Source organism: Eptesicus fuscus, chromosome 11 (genome assembly GCF_027574615.1).
Source record: "Eptesicus fuscus isolate TK198812 chromosome 11, DD_ASM_mEF_20220401, whole genome shotgun sequence".
NCBI classification, from domain to species: Eukaryota; Metazoa; Chordata; class Mammalia; order Chiroptera; family Vespertilionidae; genus Eptesicus; species Eptesicus fuscus.
The window spans coordinates 57929212-57944142 of NC_072483.1; the positions used below are offsets into that span (position 1 = coordinate 57929212).

The following is a 14931-nucleotide window of genomic DNA, read 5'->3' on the forward strand; positions in this document are numbered from 1 at the left end:
ACTCTCCAAGCTCCCCCACTGTGTCTGTTGAACCCCCAGTCTGCTTTGTTAAAGTAGGTGAGCTTGAATTTTCATGTGATTGTCTAAGAGAGTCAGAGTATCTATTCTTGAGTCTAGTTGCTTTCACTTTGCATAATTATTTTGAGATTCATCCATGTTATGTATATCAGTACTTCATTTTTTTTAATTGAGATGTAATTGACATACAACATTATCCTTGGCTTCACTCGTCTGCACAGACTAGTTCTTCCTATGGCTATTTTTTTATTGTATCACCAGCTTTGTAGTTTTCTTTGTTTCTTTGCTTGGAGTTCATTGAACTCCTTAGATATTTGAGGTTAGAGTTTTCATCAAATTTGGAAAAATTAGGGTCATTATTTAATAGTTTTTTCTGTCCTCCCCTTCAGGTAGTCTAATTACTGAGTGTTAGGCAGCATGATATCCTACCATTCACTGGCTCTGTTTATTTGAGTGGGGAGGGAGGGTGCTAAATTTTTCTTCATGAATTTCTTTTAATTCATTAGTTTTCTGCAATGTCTAATCTGCCTGTAACCCCATCCAGTATATTTTTCATTTCAGATACTATTTTCACTTGTAGAAGTTCAATTTGAATTTTTTTGGTTTTATACCTGACACATTGAGTCATTTCCTTTGGCTCATTGACTGTATGCTGTATAGTGAAAATACCTGTTTTAGTGTCCTTGACCCACTGTTGCTAACTTTTGTGTTATTCCTGGGTTGTTTTTGATCGTTTTATCCTGGTTGCGGGATTTTTCCCTGTGTCTTTGCATATCCAGTATTTTTCTTATTATGCCAGACATTACGAAGTTTACTTTGGTGGATGCTGGATACTTTTGTGGTTTCTGTAAATACCTTTATGCTTTGTTAAGTTACTTTGAAACAGTTGGCTCCTTTTTGGACTTGTTAGGTGGAGCCAGGGTGGTGGTGTAGTCCCAGTTGTTCCCTCTTGAGGTGAGACCCTTCTGAGTACTGCGCCCAGAGTCCCATATTTGTGGACACTGACCAAGTTGCTGTCCCCGTGTTCTCTCGTTCTTCTGGTTCTTTCCCTGGCCCAGGCAGTCTCCCTACATGTGTCAGTGTGGGAGTCTCTCTCCACATTCTCTCTTCTTGGGCTCTGACCCACCAGCTCCTAGCACCTTGATCTTCCTGGACTGTCAGCTCTGTGTCCTCAATGTAGGGGCTCAACCAGTGGGCAGTCATAGGGATCACCTCATTTGCTTTTGTCTCCAGGATCTTGAACACCATTGTTTCATGTGGCAGATAAATGCAGTCTCTGTTGTTTCATCTTGGTAGGAGGCAGAGTCCTTGTTCATAGAGTTTAATGGGAAAGGTTGATCTGTAAGCATCTCAAACCTGTCTTTACTGCTTGAACCAGAGAGGGCCTGAAGGAGCAGTGCTGTTTATGATCTGACATCGCAACTTCCCTTCTGCACTGTGCGTTTGTCACACACACACACACACACACACACACACACACACACACGCATGCTTTTGGCTCCTGCACCGGGTCTATTGAATACCCACCACACCGTCTATAGCTGACTCTCCTCTCGCCCTCTTGTCACACAAAAATGTGATTCCCTTGTGCCGTGTGTGATTTCAGGCCAACATAGCCGAGGTGGAGGTCTCCATCCCTGCCAAGCTGCACAACTCCCTCATTGGCACGAAAGGTCGCCTGATCCGCTCCATCATGGAGGAGTGCGGCGGGGTCCACATTCACTTCCCTGTGGAAGGCTCTGGAAGTGACACAGTTGTCATCAGGGGCCCTTCCTCAGATGTGGAGAAGGCCAAGAAACAGCTCCTGCACCTGGCAGAGGAGAAGGTGAGTGCCACCCCGGGAGGGGTCACTGTGCGCTACTTGCTAGAAGTGTCCTCTTCAGGATAGAAACTCTAAAAACCCTTTCTTTGTGGCAGGTCAGAAAACTTCATGTACCTTTATGTCTCTTTGATCTTGCCATTACTGAAGAGCCTTTCAAAGTCAGATGCCCACGTCTGTAAAGTAGGAAACCTATTGTTTACCTTCAAAAGTATTTTTATACAGTTAAATCCACCCTTGTTAATGTAGTGTTCACAAACAGTGTTTGTGTGACCACTTCTGCAATAACACATTTTGCCCATCGGCCCCCCACATTCTTCATTGGATCGTCTTTGCCCCTTTGTCAAACCTGTCTGCCAGTCCGTGTGTTGGCACTGCTCCATTCCAGGGGACACCACAGGTTGGAGTGGCTGCCTTGACGGGACAGCTGGTGGGTCCAGCAGCGTTTTGCATTTCAGATTGCTGTGGCTGTTACAGACCCTTTTCCTTTCCAAAAGCATTTGGAAAATTTCCAGGGCGGAAATTCTGCTTGGATTTTTATTGGGATTATGTCAAAGCTAAAGATGAAATTGGGGAGAAATCTCAGCATTTCTGAATCTTTCAGTCTAGCTCGTCAATTTTTTAAGGCTTTGACTTTTCATTGGCATTTTGTAGTTCTTAGCATGCAGGTCTTGTTCATGTTTTACTCAATTTACATCTATTTTGCTTTTTAATGCTATCATAAATGGTACTTTTGTAATTCATAATGTGGCGCGTAGAAATACATATATTTGATTTTGTGTATTGGCCTTGTTTTGTGTATCTGGTGTAAAGCTCACTTATTAGTTCCAGTAGCTTTTTGTGTGGATTCCTATGAGTTTTTGTTTTGTTTTTACTAGAGGCCCAGTGCATGGATTTGTGCACCATTGGGGTCCCTCAGTCTGGCCTGCGGGATCCAGCCAAAACCGCCTCTCCAACATCCACCAAGGGGTCCCAGATTGCAAGAGGGCACAGGCCAGGCCAAGGGACCCCACCGGTGCACAATCTGGGCCAGGGAGGGACCACAGGAGGGCTCCAGTGCGTGTCCAGCCCTTCTCACCCAGTCCCGATAGGCCGGACCCCAGCAGCAAGCTAACCTACCAGTTGGAGTGTCTGCCCCCTGGTGTTCATTGCGCGTCATAGCGACTGGTTGAATGGCCGGATGCGTGGCATATTAGGCTTTTTTATATATATAGATAGATGTTTGTTAATCCTCACCCGAGGATATTTTTCCATTGATTTTTAGGAAGAGTGGAAGGGAGAGGGAGAGACAGAGAGAAACATCAATGTAAGAGAGACATATTGATTGGTTGCCTCCAGCACACACCCTGACCAGGGCCGGGGAACCTGCAACCAAGGTATGTGCCCTTGACCAGAATTAAACCCGGGACCCTTCAGTCTGCGGGCTGACGCTCTGTCCACTGAGCCTAACTGGCTAGGGCGATTCTTGTGAGTTTTATGTAAAACACATAATCTGTGAGTGGACAGTGCACTTTTGTTATGTACACCTGTGTGTCTCATCTTGCTGCGTTACTAGGGCTCCAATGTGTTGAGTAGCAGGAGTTGATTTTTTTTTTTTTTTTTTTTTTTAGTGTTTAACCAAACTTGTATTTTGGGGGAGGCCCCACTTGGTTTTTTGTGTCATCCTTTACTGTATTGCTGGACTGGGCTTGCCTAACCTTTTAGCTTTCCATTGCTGCTGTTTGCAAGTATTTGTCTGAAGTTAGAGGCTCTCTGTGGTGTTCTGTGGAGTCAGCACTTGGAAGGTGGCAAAATATGGGTGTGCTGCTTAGCATCCGGCAGTCCTGCTTTGCTCTTCCTTGTGTTTCTTCTTCCTGCTTGTGGGCAGAGTCAGTCTAGAGGAGCATGTCCCTCCAGGTGAATCAGTCTGCCAGAGTAGCTAGCGTTGTAGCAAGGTTCCTGTGGTGGGGCCTTTCCTGGGCCCAAATTTCTTTTTTTTTTTTTAATTGTTTTTATTGAATTTAGAGAGAGAGGAAAGGGGGAGAGAGAAAGAGATACATTGATGTGAGAGAGAAAAATCAATTGTTTGCCTCCCGCACAGGCCCCGACTGGGGATCAAACCCGCCACCTTTTAGTGTATGGGACGACACTCCAAGTCACACTGGCCAGGGCTGAATCTAGTTTCTTGGTGTCAGATGGTGTTTTGGTTGGCTAGGGTCTCTGAGCTTTAGGTTTGGGCATTGCTGGCTGTGTGCAGGCTCATCCAGGGCACTGGCAAAGGGATACCTAGATAGAGAGCACTCTACCTTTGTTGGGAGGAGGGGCTGATAGTTCTGTGCAGGTGCACCCCACACCATGTGGGCCTGGCAGAGTTTGGTAATGGCTGATAAGCGACAGGCATGGGTCTCTGGGTCTGATACTCTGTCTTGGTATCTCCCACTGAGGCTAAGCTAAGTACAAGGACAGTTGGTCTGCATTTCTTTCGGTGAGGTTTGATTAGCCTCATTGAGAGGATGTTGGGACAGTGTGAGGTAAGTTCCACTCCACACTCTTGTCCTATCAGGCTTCTTGTTCATCTGCTCCTGTGGCCGGGCAGGTGGCATCAGGGCCAATGTATATGGGGTTGATTTCTGCAGCAAACCAAGAGTTTCACTGTTGACATCCGAGCCAAGCCAGAGTACCACAAGTTCCTCATCGGCAAAGGGGGTGGCAAGATCCGCAAGGTACGTGACACCACCGGAGCCCGCATCATATTCCCAACGGCAGAGGACAAGGACCAGGACCTGATCACCATCATTGGAAAAGAGGATGCTGTCAAGGAGGCCCAAAAGGAGCTGGAGGCCTTGATTCAGAACCTGGTAAGGCCCGGTCTCCCTGGGGCCACCTGAGCATCGGGAATGGGGCCTTCACCGTTGGTCCTTTACTTTCTTTCTCTTGTCTCCATGCTGTAGGATAATGTGGTGGAAGACTACATGCTGGTGGACCCCAAGCACCACCGTCATTTTGTTATTCGAAGAGGCCAAGTCTTGCGGGAAATCGCCGAGGAGTACGGTGGGGTGATGGTTAGCTTCCCGCGGTCTGGCACACAGAGTGACAAAGTGACTCTCAAGGGTGCCAAGGAATGTGTGGAGGCGGCCAGAAAGCGCATCCAGGAGATCATTGAAGACCTGGTAAGCACCCAGAAGTTTGTAGGGTGCTAGGCCTGGCAGCCACTCAAAGCTGGGTAGTGGTCTTGCCCCCAACATATCCCTCAGTTTGCAGGCTCCCTCCCATCCTTGCCTTCCTTCAGTGGGTGAAGGCTGCCTGTGAGAAGCAACTTAGCTGTCCATTTTGTGAAAGTGCCATGTGTACAGGAACCAGCTGCCTTCCCTCCTCCTCTGCTCCAAAGGGAGGAAAGGAGGTTGACGGTGTGTGTCAGGGAGTCCACGGAGAGGTCACATAGACACACTGGGTTTCCAAACCAGGCTGTAGAGAACTGGGCCCTCCTCTCTCCTGGCACTTCCCTGCCATAGCCTTAGAACTGGAGTCACAGCCACAGCATTTACAGGTCCCTCTCACCTGGAACTAACATGGCCACCTGCCTGCAGGATCGGGGCAGGGGCTCCCTGTATGGAGAGAAATCAGATGTTATATTCAAATTTTGGTTGGGAGCAAGCAACAGAGTAGTTTTGTGTGGATGAACCATTGATACTTTCCTCTTTTGGGGAAACGTTTCAGAAGGCCTCCTTGTGGCCCCTCCCACAACCCTTCTTCCTTCAACCCATTGTAAGATGAGCCCTGGATTCACCTGAAAAGGGGGTGTCTGCACTCCCAAAGTGGCTGCAGAGGAAGGTGGTGTAAACGGGAATCAACCATAAGTGGTTAACCTTAACCTTTGCCTTTGTTTTTCTTCTTCTTGCTGTGCCCTCCTCCCCCCAGGAAGCCCAGGTGACCATAGAGTGTGCCATACCCCAGAAATTCCATCGCTCTGTCATGGGCCCCAAAGGTTCCAGAATCCAGCAGATCACTCGGGACTATAATGTTCAAATTAAATTCCCAGACAAAGAGGAGAACCCAGGTGGGTCCCCACGGGGAGCTCTATGCTAGGTGGGAGGTAGGAATATGAATGGTCCTGGTCTGGGGAGAGGCGGGGACAGGTGGCTGTCATGTTTCCTGGTGAAGCTTCGTCCATCTTGGTGCTGGACGTGTCAGGGGACCCGGAGCTTTCAGAGGCTCAGGCTCCCTGGTCCCCAGGTGGTGGCCTCATCAGTTGCTTTAGGGTAACAAGGTACCCTTCAGATGTCCTAGATGCTTGCAGCTGATGACAAGGCCAGAGGAGAGAAAGTACCTGCTCCTCACAGGCCCTCTGAGAGCTGTGGTGAGGCTGCACCTGCTCTGCACAGCAGCCTCCATCTCCAGACCCCTTGTGGGTCCTGTGCCTCATAAGGCCAGCCAGCTACAGAAGGGATAGCAGCCTCTGACCCATCCAAGGATGTCACTGGGTGACTGGCTGCTCTTCTGGGACAGTCCTTCAGCTCCCAGTATCTTGCTTGTCATCTGGTTCTGCTTTGTGTCCCCAGGATAGGATGGGGTAGGGGGTGACCTATGAGCAGGATCTGGCTTTTGTCTCAGACCTAACTTTGTAAGTTCTGTGTGTTCCTTGTATTGTCACAAAGAATGCGCTCTCTCTGTGACTAGTCTCCCTGGACCCACCAGGTCAAACTGGGATGAGCTGGGGGCCTGCAGCCTGTTGAGTGCACTGGTGTATTCTGATTTTGGTGCTGCAGCTCGTCTTGGCTATCGAAGCTCCTCTGCTTCTCCCGGAATATAGGCTAATTTGAGTTGAAAACTAGTTAGATCATACATGCCACATTTATGTTTCACACTTGAATTATTTTTTAAATTTTGATGTAATTTCACACTTCAGAAAAATTGCCCAGAACAGAACAAAAATGTATTCTTTGTATTCACTATTCAAACCTTCCCCGTCTTTCTCACCCATCCACCCCTTTTCACTCACACACTGTTTTCAGACCTGCCCCTTTTCCTTAGTGGCTATTTCCTAAGAGTAAGGATGTTCTCTTACATCAGTTGCGATAACTCTAGCACGTTCATCAGAATCTGTAGATCTGATTATGTGGGTTATTAATTAATTGTTGACATTCAGATTTTCTGTTTTGAAGTGTCCCCCAATTTTAATCCAGGATCATGATGGCTCTAGGCAGTCAGGCCTGCTTACTTATTTATATCATACAGACTACTGCATTCTGTTTCACACCAGGAGTATTATTTTGGTTTTAATTTGGGTACATACATGGTCCCCAGTGTGGCCACAGGAGCCTCACCAGCTGCTTCTGTGTCCTGTTTCAGGTTGCTTTATTCTTGTGGCTTGCTTTTTCGTAGCAGAAGAAGCTGGTGCAGCGTCACCTTGTCCCTCCTAAATCTCAAGCCCCTCCCACCGCCTCCTCCCAGACCAGGTCTCCTGGGCCGTGGGAACATCTGTCCTCCCCTCTCAAACACGGTGGGCAACTCTCACCTCTCCTGCCACCAGTTCCTGTGTCTCGAGTACTCAGGTCCATGTTGAAGGTGAGGCAGTATGACTGAGGCCTGTGTGACCTGTCCCTCTGCTCTCTCCCCAGTTCATAGTGTGGAGCCAGCTGTTCAGGAGAACGGTGACGATGCTGGGGAGGGCAGAGAGGCTGACCCTGGCTCTCCAAGGAGGTGTGACATCATCATCATCTCTGGCCGCAAAGAAAAGTGTGAAGCTGCCAAGGAAGCCCTTGAGGTGCGTGTGGCTCCTCCCCCTCCTTGGGGGTGAGTGGTGACCTGAGGGATGCTTCCCTAGTGGCAGACTCATGGTCTAGTCACTTTTTATAAAGTCCTAAATCCGAGAACTGTGGCTTGTGTACTGCAGGCTGTGGCATTTCCTTCCCCAGACCTGGCAGCAGCATGGGCCCAGCCTGGGCCTGCAAGCCTGGGGGCTGCAGAGAGCACAGTTGGAGGGTCTCTCTCCATGAAGTGGGGATTTTGAACTTGTGAGGATGAGTCAGGTGTTTGTTTTGTTTTGTTTTGTTTTTGTTGAAATGAATTGTACTGTTACAGATGGTTGTCTTTTTTTCTTATTGATTTCAGAGAGGAAGGGAGAGGGAGAAAGAGAAACATCAATGATGAGAGAGAATCATCGATTGGTTGCCTCCTGCACACCTCTCACTGGGGAATTGGGGAATTGAGCCCGCAACCCGGGCATGTGCCGTTGACCGGAATCAAACCTGGGACTTTCGGTCCGCAGGCCTACATTCTTATCTAGTGAGCCAAACTGGCTAGGGCAGTGGTCGGCAAACTCATTAGTCAACAGAGCCAAATATCAACAGTACAACGATTGAAATTTCTTTTGAGAGCCTAATTTTTTAAACTTAAACTATATAGGTAGGTACATTGTTATTAACTTAATTAGGGTACTCCTAAACTGGCCTTTGCTAAAAACTCAAGGGTCCAAAGAGCCGCATGTGGCTCGTGAGCCGCAGTTTGCCGACCACTGGGCTAGGGTGAGGATGAGTCAGTTTTGCAGTGAGTACTTACTGAGCGCCACCTACATGTTGGGTGCTGTTCTAAATGCTGCACACACAGTATACAGAGCCTCTGCACTGAGCCGAGAGACAGGTGAGAAACAGCTCTCCCATTGGTGCCATTGGTGGCAGTTAGGACTGGGGTGGTCATAGTCCATTTTTTACCTGTGAGGCTGGGAGTTGGGGCAGTGTCTAAGGGCTCTCCCCTATCTCAAGTCCTGTTTTTCCTGGATTTTTGTTTTGTTTTGCTTCAACAAGGGGCCTTCTGTATTTAGGAGCAGAGGCTTGGGGCCAGGGTCTGAAAGCTGCTCTGCCAGCATTAATACTGGACCCTTTCACATGTTTTCTCTGGGGTTAGCAGTGGCCTACTCAGTCCAGGGGGAACAGTGTGGAAGGTTCCGACGTGAACCGTACTTCTCTCCATGAAGTCCTGTTGCTGAGCCCACAGAGTCACTGCTCATTCCTCTGGGCCTGACAACCCTCTTCCCTGTAGGCTCTGGTTCCTGTCACCATTGAAGTGGAGGTGCCCTTTGACCTTCACCGGTACATCATCGGACAGAAGGGAAGCGGGATCCGCAAGATGATGGATGAGTTTGAGGTGAGCAGTTTGTAGGTCCTATCCCTGGAGACCAGGTGTAGGGAGTGAGCTGTCACACACTCAACCCAGGGAAGGTGCCCTCCTCCTGCTCTTGGTTATCAATCACACTTCACACTACCCAACCTCCTTGTCCCCAGCTTGCGGGTGTATCTCCTGGCCAAATGTGACAGGCAGGTTGATCCTGGCTTCCAAGCTCACCATTGGAGGAGCCAGATAGACACATTCCTGTCCTGAGGGACCCCCACGTACATCAGGTCTGTTCCCGTATCCACCAGGTGAATATACACGTCCCAGCACCTGAACTGCAGTCTGATGTCATCGCCATCACAGGCCTCGCTGCAAATCTGGACCGGGCCAAGGCTGGGCTCCTGGAGCGTGTGCGGGAGCTGCAGGCAGAGCAGGAGGACCGGGTGAGCACCAGGTGGGGCTGTGGATGCTTCTCTCAGTGTGGTCACACTTGAGGATCACCAGGGGCTTCTAAGAGACCCAGCACCCTGGCTACACTTCGACCAGTTAAATCAGGAGGCTGGAGGCAGACCCAGTCAACGTCCAGAGGTCTTGCTAAGTAGGGAGTTTTTATCAGAACAGTGCTGAGGGACTCCTTCAGTGTAGCTTGTTTATTAGCAAGTTCTTTCCAAGTACATCTGAGACATGATGGTGCCTTCAACTTTATAGGGAAGTTGTGGTTGAGAGGCCCTCTGAGAGCTTTTGAGAGCTGTTGCTGGAGAGACCCCAGGATATGCTGAGGCGCAGAGTGGGTGCGGTGTCCCTGCTGTTGATGAGGAATGATGGCCCGCCTGCCCGCTAATGGTGGAGCCGGGGGTCACCTGAGTGACGCACAGTGGGCAGGTCCTGGGCACTGTTAGTAGTTGCAGATTAAGCAGGGTACCAACTCTTCACTGAGGGGCATGACTGAGCTCAGACATCCTGCAGTGTCAGTGTGGCACAGTTGTCTTGGGCACAGCACTGACTTTGGGGTCTGTCCTCTGACCAGGTTTCTGGCCACACACATTGGGGCTATAGCCCCTTACCACTTCAGTTTCCTCCTTTATTTTTGGCCTTTTTAATGCTTGTTCCTCAGACCCCTGCTCCACAGCTTAGGAACACACAGCTCCACCTGTTACCATCCAGGCCTCTCCGGTCCTTTTCTCAAGGCCCTGTGGACCTGGTTGTGCAGGTCAAGGCTCTGGTTTTCATCACTAGCTGATGATGGAATGTGGCACAGACGCGTGGAAAAGCCATGGCTTGTTCTTATTGCTGTGGTAACAGAGGACACCTTCCAGGTTTAGGTTGGAGTGGAGGCATGTGGATACATGTGACAGTGAAGTGAAGCTCAAGGCTCAAGTGTTCCACCCTTTGCCTCATTCTCACTTGTTTCATCCACAGGCTTTAAGGAGTTTTAAGCTAAGTGTCACTGTCGACCCTAAATATCATCCCAAAATCATTGGGAGAAAGGGGGCAGTGATTACCCAAATCCGCTTGGAGCATGACGTGAACATCCAATTTCCTGATAAGGATGATGGGAACCAGGTAAGAGACCTCTCGGGTCAGATAGCATGTTGGAGTCCTTCGGGGCAGATGGACTCTCGTTGACGTTTGTCCTGACCTGGGAACAGTGACCAGGCAAACAGGAGGGGCTCAGCTGGGAGGTTAGAGAGCAGGATCCAGAGTGGCAGGTCTTTGAGGATTGAGTTTGGCTCCGGATTTGGGCCCCATGTTGGCATGTGCCAGCTGAGTGAGGTTTCCCTGTCATGGATGTGTTGCCATGTGGACTTGTGCCTATCTGGAGGCTCTGGCAGGGTCCTCACAGTTGTCCTCACAGGTGGAGCCCTGCCGAACTGCACACCCTCTACCCTCTGCACTGCATGGGCCCTCCCTGGGCCCACCCCACCCAACACCCCTGCCTGTCTTACCTCTCGGCCCTTCCTGGCCCTCGGGGAGGTAGGGAGCCCAGTCTCTCCTTGGGTCTCCTGCAGTATTTGCTGCACAGCAGAGCACCCAGAAATGGTACCCTGGAACCTTCTGGCCAGCAAATCCCAACAAGCCTTTGCAGACTGGCTGGTCCCACCATACTCTGTCTTTCCAACCTGTGTCTGAGCATCACTGCTGGCCTCCTGCCTGCTTCTCTCCCAGCCTTCCTTCCAGGGTCTTGGTCATTCAGAAAGTGAGGCAGGCCTGTAGGTGCTGACCCTGCATCCCTTTTCCTTGCTCCCTGCCCTGATCCTGCCCAAGGTACAGCGTTCACTGCCTTTTCTTCTGTTTTTCTCTGTTTCTAAGGATTATGTTTATATTGCTGTTCTTCTTTTATTTTTGACTTGATTTGTTAATTATCTTCATCTTGAGAATTTAGCTCTCTCCAACCCCTCACCTTTATTTCCTTCAAATTTCCCATATAATTATTGGTTTTATAAAGTCATTATGTAGTGTTTAGACTACTGACATCCCATGAGCCAAGTAGGGTCAGTCAGCCACATCTTTCATACTCAGCTTTTTCCTGTGAGAATTATGCAAACTGTGTTCTGTGCTTGGCACTGCCCTGGATGATGCCTTAATTGGGGGTGGGGGTTTCTGGGCATTGCTGGGTGGGGACCTGGTAGAGTCATCTCCTCCTGTCCTACATCTTCTTCACCTAGACTCCTGGGGTTTCTCTGTCTCTCTCCCAGATGGGTCTCTAAGTTCCTGTTCCTATATTCCATTTTCAGGTTATTCTTTGTTTTTATCCTCACTGGAGGATGTTTTTCCAATTGATTTTAGTGAGAGTGGAGAGAAGGGAGAGGAGAGAGAGAAACATTGATGTTAGAGAGCCACATCAATTGGTTGCCTCCCACATGCACCCCAACCAGGGCAGGGAACCTGCAATCCAGGTACATGCCCTTGACCGGAATGGAACCCGTGACCCTTAAGTTCTTAGGCCAACACTCTAATCACTGAGCCATGCCGGCCAGGGCTCCAGATGTTTATTCTTGTTCTCTGGTTTTCTTACACTGTGTTCTGTTCTCTTTTTTTGCATGTATAATATTATTTTCTGTCCTTAACACATTGTGCACAAGTCGTTTTATTGCTAGCTTTACCCAGTGGCCAGATAAGTTTCTATTAAACGAGTACAAAATACATTTTACAAAGTATCATACTTTAAAAAGATATTAGCTTTTAAGAACATGTAATAAATAACTTAAAAATGCACTGGGTATTTAATTTTAAGGCGTGCCTTTAACATTTATGTAAAACACTGTAATATGAAAACATAAGAATGCTCCTGATCCACCCGCAATGTGTTAAGAATGTGGTCTGACGCCCTAACCGTTTTGGCTCAGTGGATAGAGCATCAGTCTGCGGACTGAAAGGTCCCAAGTTCGATTCCGGTCAAGGGCATGTACCTTGGTTGCGGGCACATCCCCAGTAGGAGGTGTACAGGAGGCAGCTGATCTATGTTTCTGACTCTCTATCCCTCTCCCTTCCTCTTTGTAAAAAAATCAATAAAATATATTAAATAAAATTTTAAAAAGAATGTGGTCTGAGGCGATTATTTTGTTTTCCCATTTCTTTCTCTGTGCCTTGAATTATCTGTTTGTCTGCTCACTCTTTACCAATCTGGTGTGCTCATCCGGACATTTGTATGATCAGAGACCCCGGGCGGGGCACTGCAGGTATGGAGTACTGGCTACACCATCTGGCACCTTCTTCCAGGTCGGTCGTCTCCACTGAGACCCCTGCAGATGAGGGGCCCAGGAGGACCTTCCCTGACCCCTCACCTGCTAGTGTCCTGCCATGTCTTTGTGGGCAGGTGCTCTTTCTTTTCCTGTGTGTTACTGGGAGGGGGCAGGAGCTAAATAAATGGATATTGTTTCTTTCCACCTTCTTTCTCTTCTGAGTGGATCAGTCTTTCTCCTTGAACTGAAGCCTACCTCCTTCAATCCAGCTAATGCTCTCCAGTCCCTGTATGCCTCTCCCAGCCAGGAATCCTGGGACATGTCCTCTTCTGATGGATTCTCCTTTCTCAGCCACAGGACCAAATCACCATCACAGGGTATGAAAAGAACACAGAAGCTGCCCGGGATGCCATACTGAAAATTGTGGGTGAACTTGAACAGATGGTTTCTGAGGATGTCCCACTAGACCACCGTGTCCACGCCCGCATCATTGGTGCCCGTGGCAAAGCCATTCGCAAAATCATGGATGAATTCAAGGTGTGTTTTCAGCCCCACCGTGAAGGGTGTATGTTAGTCCTGGAAGCCCCAAGGATGAGATCAGTGTACTCCCTGCTGTCAGAGCTTTCTTCCATGGGCTGGTGAGGGACACCAGGGCCTCAGTCTTCCTGCCGAGACTGCTGACCACACTCACTGGCCAGCAGAGGTCTGAAAGGGCGGACATCCAAGGCTCGGGTGCTTATCGCTAAGGCAGTGAGGTCAAGTGGGGTTACAGATGTGTAGTTGATGCCGTTGGTAAGTGCCCTGTACTAGCCCCCAGCCACCCCAGCCATTCCCTAGGAGGTGTAGGCATCTTGGAGTTGGGGCCTTTACACCAAGTGCTTCTGCAGTGCACTGGTCTCACATGTCGTGAAGAAGAGGGACCATGAACCAGGTCCTTAGGTTTCATGAACCCAAAGGGAAAACACTAGAAACGGACCGTTCCAGCCATACCTGATGGCCACTGTTTAGTCCAAAATCCTCTAATGGGCACTTGGAGCCACCTCAGCTGCTGTGTGTGCTCCTTCCAGGTGGACATTCGCTTCCCGCAGAGCGGGGCCCCGGACCCCAACTGCGTCACCGTGACGGGGCTCCCAGAGAACGTGGAGGAGGCCATCGACCACATCCTCAACCTGGAGGAAGAATATGTGAGTTCTGGGGTCATGTGAGGCCACATGCAGGTGTTTTCAGATGCCTGCCAGGTGCAGCGAGCCCCCCAGCACCTGAAAGCAGGGTGAGCACAGTAGATGCTCACGGGGAATCACTGCTGCCAGCTGACCCCACCTGTGCCCACAGCTAGCCGACGTGGTGGATAGCGAGGTCCTGCAGGTGTACATGAAGCCCCCGGCCCACGAGGAGTCCAAGGCACCTTCCAAGGGCTTTGTGGTTCGGGATGCTCCCTGGACCGCCAACAACAGCGAGAAGGTCAGACGGTGCTCATCCTGGGTACCCTCTCTGTGCCTGGGAAGTGGGGACGCCTGCCACACTCACCCGCCAGTGGGTGGGCCCAGGGTCAGAGGGTGGGTCCATTTTGGAGCTGCCTGAGTGAAACTTGCTTAGTAAAGCTGTGCCCTCTCTGTCCCCACAGGCTCCGGATATGAGCAGCTCTGAAGAATTTCCCAGCTTTGGGGCTCAGGTGGCCCCCAAGACCCTCCCTTGGGGCCCCAAACGATAATGATCAGAAAACAAACCTCTCCAGCCTGCTGACCCAAACCCCACCACACAATGGTTTGTTTCAATCTGACTCAGCAGCTGGACCCTCCATAAATTGTTGACGCTCCCCCCTCCCCGAGGTCTCGCAGTGAAGCCGGGCGCCTGGCGCTGTGTGCAGCTGGTCCTCGGGCCTGGCCAATGCCCAACACGTGCTCAGGATCTGCCCTTGACACCGGCTATGGGCTGGCTTTCCACGGTTCAAACACTAATAGAGGCAATTGGACATTTCACGACAAGCTTCCTGGTCCACCGGCATGTCAATAAGGCCCTGGCCCCACTAAGAGTGCTGCACAGCTGGGGGCTGAGCCCACTTCCTGTGTCGTGACCTCAGGAAATAAATTTCCTTGACTTTAGAAAAGCCAAACGTTTGCCCTCTTCCTTTCCCAGCTCTCTTTCCCCCTCTGCCTGTAGACCAGCCCTCTGTAGACTACAGTCCGCTTCCTTCCCACTGCCAAAGCCCGCTCATCCCAGACCACAGGGTGGGGGGAAGGCCCATTGTGCACACTGGAGCACCTGGACTCGGGGGGACCAGGTTCCAAGTGTCTGTGCCCCTGCACCACAGGTACCGGAGTC

At 49.9% G+C, this 14931-nt stretch overlaps 1 protein-coding gene across 3 annotated transcripts in view; it reads left to right on the plus strand.

The window, feature by feature from the left end:
* HDLBP (high density lipoprotein binding protein) overlaps positions 1-14722 on the plus strand; it is a 71530-nt gene extending 56808 nt beyond the window's left edge. For all 3 annotated transcript variants that reach the window (XM_008138474.3, XM_028140830.2, XM_028140828.2), the window contains exons 17-28: positions 1625-1843; positions 4453-4674; positions 4768-4986; positions 5735-5873; positions 7435-7580; positions 8855-8959; positions 9235-9369; positions 10346-10489; positions 12961-13146; positions 13677-13793; positions 13942-14070; positions 14234-14722. In XM_008138474.3, coding sequence (XP_008136696.1) covers positions 1625-1843; positions 4453-4674; positions 4768-4986; positions 5735-5873; positions 7435-7580; positions 8855-8959; positions 9235-9369; positions 10346-10489; positions 12961-13146; positions 13677-13793; positions 13942-14070; positions 14234-14320 — 1848 coding nt within the window. In that variant the 3' untranslated portion in view covers positions 14321-14722. The remainder of the gene's footprint in view (positions 1-1624; positions 1844-4452; positions 4675-4767; positions 4987-5734; positions 5874-7434; positions 7581-8854; positions 8960-9234; positions 9370-10345; positions 10490-12960; positions 13147-13676; positions 13794-13941; positions 14071-14233) is intronic.
* The last annotated feature ends 209 nt before the right edge of the window (positions 14723-14931 follow it).